Here is a 5,625-nt window from a genome sequence, read left to right as displayed (position 1 = left end):
TGTCCTCAAAATTTCAGTCCCTTCAATACTTCTAGAAAGTGGAGACTCAGGAAATTAAAATTTTTGGGAATTGAGACTAAAACTTTAATAACATTTTATTTTTGAAATATCCTCATTCAAAATTTTATATTCCAAGTCTACCCTTCACCTCTAATCCCACTCCACCTCTCACCCCACCACCATACCTTTGCCACAATAAGAACAGTGTCTCATAAATCAGATTCAACAACAACAACAATAATCTCAAAACATCATACCAAATTCCACCACCAACAACAATAATAATACCAAAAACAACAACAATTAAAATCAAATTCAACAATCTCATAATACAATAGGATTTCAAAAGGAATAGAAAAAAGAATAATAGAGGCAATGCAAAACTAGAACTGAAGTGGCACGACAGACCAAACACGGCAGCACGATCTAAATAGAGGCGGCACGGCATAAAACTGGCACGGCGCAACTGTAACGACGGCAGAACATGACGCAATATAGACAATGAACACGATACAATAAACATAATGACAGATACGACGGTCATAAGTATTGTCATCGCTGCTACTGTTGTCGTGGAAAACGGAAACGTCGCTACTGGTTTGCCAGAGAGAGAGGAGAAACAGGAAGGGAGATGGCGGGTAGGGAAAAGGAAAGAAAAAGGGGTAGGTTTTGATTTTATTAAGGACATTTTAGTAATTTGTATTATTTAAAATATTAAGACATAACTCAGTTTTGTATATTTTATACTAAATATAATACAGAGATTTAATTTGTATTTTTTTTTGTTTTTTGCGCCTGTTGCATGCACATAGGGATGGCAACGGGTCCCCATGGGGGCGGGGACATGCCCCCCACCCCCTGCCCCCCGCCTCCACAATCTGTCCCTGTCCCCGACCCGTCCCTGCGGCGGGTAACAGGGACCCCGTATCCGCCGGGGATTTAGGTCCCCACGGATATCCGCGGATATTTAAAAGAAATTAAAAAAATAAAGAAAAAATAGAAAAAACTTAGGAAAAACTTGAAGAAAAAAGACAATCATCAATGAAAAATTCAAACCTTCAGTTATCTATTATCGCATATCCTCAATCAAATTAACCAAATTTCTTTTAGCCACTGCAAAATTGATTGACTAACAAATACTATAGATTCAATTAAATAAACTCATATGAGGCATAATGACAGGCAAAAAATTCCATCATTAACACAGAGGCAGCAACTAATGCAAAATCACAGAGGCTAACTTAAAAAATCACAGAAAATCTCAACAATGCCATAGTAATTAATAAATGTTTAAGGTAAATAAAAATTACAGAAATCAAAGAGGCTGAGTTTGTGGAAGGAATGGCGGCCATGGCGACCAACAGCGGCGACGAAGACTGAACTGCAACAAACACGATTTTGCCTCCAACGATCTATCTGAACGGCGACGATTCTGCTTCTCACTCGACGAAGACGACAACGTGCCAACGCTTCTGCCTTTGACGATTCTTCTCGGGCTGGGTTAGGCACGCGATGGGCGCAACAGTGATTTTCTCCTCGGCCAGATTTCTCATATGCAAGACGATGGTTCTGCGGTGATTTTGAGAGTGAGAGGAGAGAAGCGGTGAGAAAGGGGAACACGGCAGTGAGGGGGACGAAGGTGGCAAACCACGGTGAGAGGAGAGGTGGAGACTGGAGAAGATTTGCGAATTTGAGAAGAGAGGCTTAGAGAAAGTGACGGCACTGAGTGAATGAAATTAGGATTTAAGGTTTCACTTTCACACATTCATGTGAAACTAATATATATATATATATATAAGGGTATTTTTGTCATTTTGTACATATGGGTATTACATGGGTACCCACGGGGCGGGGACTTCGATCCCTGCCCCCGCCCCGTTTATTTAACGGGTCCCCGCCCCCCGTCCCCGCGGGGTAAAATCCCTCCCCAAATCCGTTCCCCGGTGGGTAAATCCCTACGGATACCCGCCCCGCCGGGGAAAATTGCCATGCCTACATGCACAATGTGGGATTCAAATTAAACTTCTGACATTTGCTTAAGCGAATGAGTGAGCTGACCGCCCGGTTACGTTACTTGAGGTCTCCTCCACCATAGGTAGGGATTTGAATAGCTTAAGAGACTCTATTTCTCTAAAAGAAGCGTGTGGTAATGCTTAAATTCATATACATCAACCAAACACCACATCCACAAACATAACTAAAAATATTCATCCTGGAATGTTCAGCATAAGAAAACAACTCTAAAACAGCTGGCTCTGGCTGATTCGATGCCATCTATGAATCCTTCCCTCCCTCCATCTGCAGCCTTTATTGCCTTTATTCTGTGTCTTTTCTCATGAAAAATGCAACTTTGAAATTGCGTAGGTGATGGCAGAAAATCTATCAAGAAATTACGTAAGGTGATAGAAAGAATTCTTCAGTAGGCTAATCTTGACAGTTTTCATTTTCGATTGAGAAAGCGGCAGGCCCAAAGAGCTCTACAGTAGTGCCTTGCGAGGTCGTAGAGCTCAACCAATCCAAATTAGTTAAATTAATTTACATAATTGTAGTTCTTATTGAGTTGTTTTTAACCCGCAAACTTAGCATACACATTAAATACAACATAGTTTTTTAAACTCAACTAAATATTTATCATCATAATTAAAAATTAATTATTTTCTAAATTCAACAGTTTGATTGTTTGATTATAGTATCATATTTTTTCTTTTTTTTTTTAAAAAAAAAAATTGAGATGTGAGTTTAATCTCTATGCGTGGGTAATGTAATAGAGCTTTTACCTTTCATTTGAGTATGTTTAATTTTTTTTCTTGGTATGTTTGGAATCCAAGAACCAAGAATTAACTTGTCCATTCATCTATTTTTATATTTACTTATAAAAATAAAAATTTTAACAAACAACTTATATATGTGTGGTCGTATTCCACCAACTAGTTAAATTCAACAACGATAATGAATTTCTCAAGATAGGAAGGATGGATGTACATGGACTCATGGAGACAGATTGAAACGTTCAAATAAGTAATTGGATAGGTTGTCAAATCCAATGGGAAATCTCTTGCACTTTGTGCATTCAGATATACATACATAATTTCATCGGATCCAAAGACACATGATGTTGATTGTTAAGAGATTTTCGGAGACACAACACACAATAATATATGAATCAACTAGGGACATACATTAAAATAAATCACTAAAATAGAATATATTAAAAATAAATTAAATTATATATATTTATATAAAAATTTTTTATAATTAGTAATTTTTAATATTTTTTATTATTTAACTAGTACAAACATTAAATTATATTTAATAAATATTTTTTTTTAATTTATGTGTATAAATTCTAAAAAAATATAGATACAAAATGCATTGATTCATATATATAAAATTTTAGTAAATATAAATATAAATTATATATTTTTTACGTGTAAAACTCTATAAATATGAGTACAAATTATTATTGACTAAATACTAGACAAAAATAATAATATTTATTAGTTATATAGTATTGCTACATACAAGTATATAATAATAACTGATTTTGATGTTCAGATAATATTTTTATATATGAAGTAATGATTATATTATTTTTAAATTTTTTAATAATATAAAGGATATTTTTATTTTATATTTATCAAATAATTTTATTAAAAATAATATTTTTTATGCCTATGTAGACACTTACGTCACCAAAAAAGAAATGTAGTTTATAAAACATTAAAACTAGAGTCCAAGTAAAATTATTCAGTACACTAAACCTAAATTATCCATCTCCAAGGAAACAAAAATGGCTCCCCAAACACCACAGCTCCATTTTGTTCTGTTTCCATTAATGGCACAAGGCCACTTGATTCCGATGATGGACTTAGCAAAGTTATTACTTCAACACAATAACAATATTATTGTCACGGTTGTCACAACCCCGCAAAACGCAGCAAGATTCACATCAACCTTCGCTCGCTACATTCCTTCCGATTACCAGATTCGACAAATCTAGCTTCAATATCCATATCAAGAAGCCGGCTTGCCAGAAGGATGTGAGAATCTTGACATGCTTCATTCACTTGGCAATGCTTTCAGTTTTTTCAACGCAGCAAGTCTTCTAAGGGAACCGGTGGAAAAGATCTTCGAAGAGTTGTCGCTGCCGGCATGCTGCATAGTCTCCGATATGAGTCTGCCGTACACGATCCACGTCGCTGAGAAATTCAAGATTCCAAGGGTTTCTTTCGCTGGAGTTAGTTGCTTCTGTTTAATGTGTTATGATGCTTTACATACAAGTAATGTGAGGAATAGTGTTAAGGATGAAATAAAGTACTTCGTCTTACCGGGTTTACCGGACGAAATTGAAGTCACTAAATCACAGGTACCGGCACAGGTGGACGAGAATTGGAGCAGGTTTGGTGAAGAGATTTATGCACCTGAAAGTGATTCTTATGGAGTAATCATGAATTTATTTCAAGAATTGGAGCCTGAGTATGAAAGGATGTACAAGAAGGTTAGAAAGGATAAAGTGTGGTGTGTTGGTCTGGTGTCACTAAGCAACAAGGATCAGTTGGAGAAGGTTCAAAGAGGAAACAGTGTTTCAGTTGAAGAGTGGAAGCATCAAAATTGGCTTGATTCTCAAAAGCCAAAGAGTGTGATTTATGTCTGCCTTGGAAGCTTAAGTAATGTAACTGCAATTCAGTTGATTGAGATTGGTTTAGCCTTAGAAGAATCTAGAAGACCCTTCATTTGGGTAATTAGAGAAGGGAATCAATTAGAGGCGCTAGAAAAGTGGATTAAGGAAGATGGTTTTGAAGAAAGAATCAAAGGTAAGAGTCTTATAATTCGAGGTTGGGCTCCTCAGCAAATAATACTGTCACATCCTTCAATTGGAGGGTTCTTGACACACTGTGGGTGGAACTCTACTTTGGAAGCTATATGCGCTGGCATGCCGATGCTGACGTGGCCGTTATTTGCAGACCAGTTTCTGAATGAAAAACTAGTTGTCAAAGTACTAAAAGTTGGAGTGATGGTTGGTGTGAAAAGTCCTACTGCTTGGGGGAAGGAAGAGGATGTTGTTGAATTGGTTAAGAAAGAAGATATTAAAATAGCAATAGAGGAGTTAATGAATGAGAATAATGGTGAATGTGAAGAAAGAAGAGAAAGGATAAGAAAGTTAGCAGAAATTTCTAAAAGATCTGTAGAAGAAGGTGGATCTTCTCATAGTAACTTGACTGTGTTTATCTAAGAAAATTTGCATAAAAGCATGGGAGGTATATGATAATATGATTTTCCAAACTAATTGCAAATGTGTGGGAGTTTTTAGTATGCTTAATTTTTGCTTTGTGTGTTTGGATTATCAAAATATTTTACTATAGGGCTCTTCAATGTATAATATGCGGTTTGCACTTGGAATCCAAGAATGGTCTTGCTTATTAATCCATTTTTATATGTAATTTAAAAATAATTAATGTGTAAAATAATTTATGTATGTAGTTAAAACGATAAATCCTTTAATCTCAACTAGTTATATTAAGTTCAAATCCTAAATAGTATTCAATTTGATCTTTGATCTGAAGATTATCAAAATCAGGTAATAAAACCATTATAGAGCACTCAACTATAATTGAAGTGGTGATG

General features: G+C 35.6%; 1 protein-coding gene across 1 annotated transcript; it reads left to right on the top strand.

The window, feature by feature from the left end:
• Positions 1 to 3,769: 3,769 nt before the first annotated feature.
• LOC112771503 (UDP-glycosyltransferase 73C6-like) lies at positions 3,770 to 5,282 on the top strand. The gene has a single exon (XM_072225158.1). The coding sequence runs from the start codon at positions 4,055 to 4,057 to the stop codon at positions 5,231 to 5,233; it is 1,179 nt and encodes a 392-aa protein (XP_072081259.1). The 5' UTR covers positions 3,770 to 4,054; the 3' UTR covers positions 5,234 to 5,282.
• Positions 5,283 to 5,625: the final 343 nt, after the last annotated feature.

The sequence above is a fragment of the Arachis hypogaea genome, chromosome 18 (genome assembly GCF_003086295.3).
Source record: "Arachis hypogaea cultivar Tifrunner chromosome 18, arahy.Tifrunner.gnm2.J5K5, whole genome shotgun sequence".
NCBI lineage: Eukaryota > Viridiplantae > Streptophyta > Magnoliopsida > Fabales > Fabaceae > Arachis > Arachis hypogaea.
Note: the sequence above shows the minus strand (reverse complement) of the source record. Positions and strands in the feature narration are given on the sequence as shown.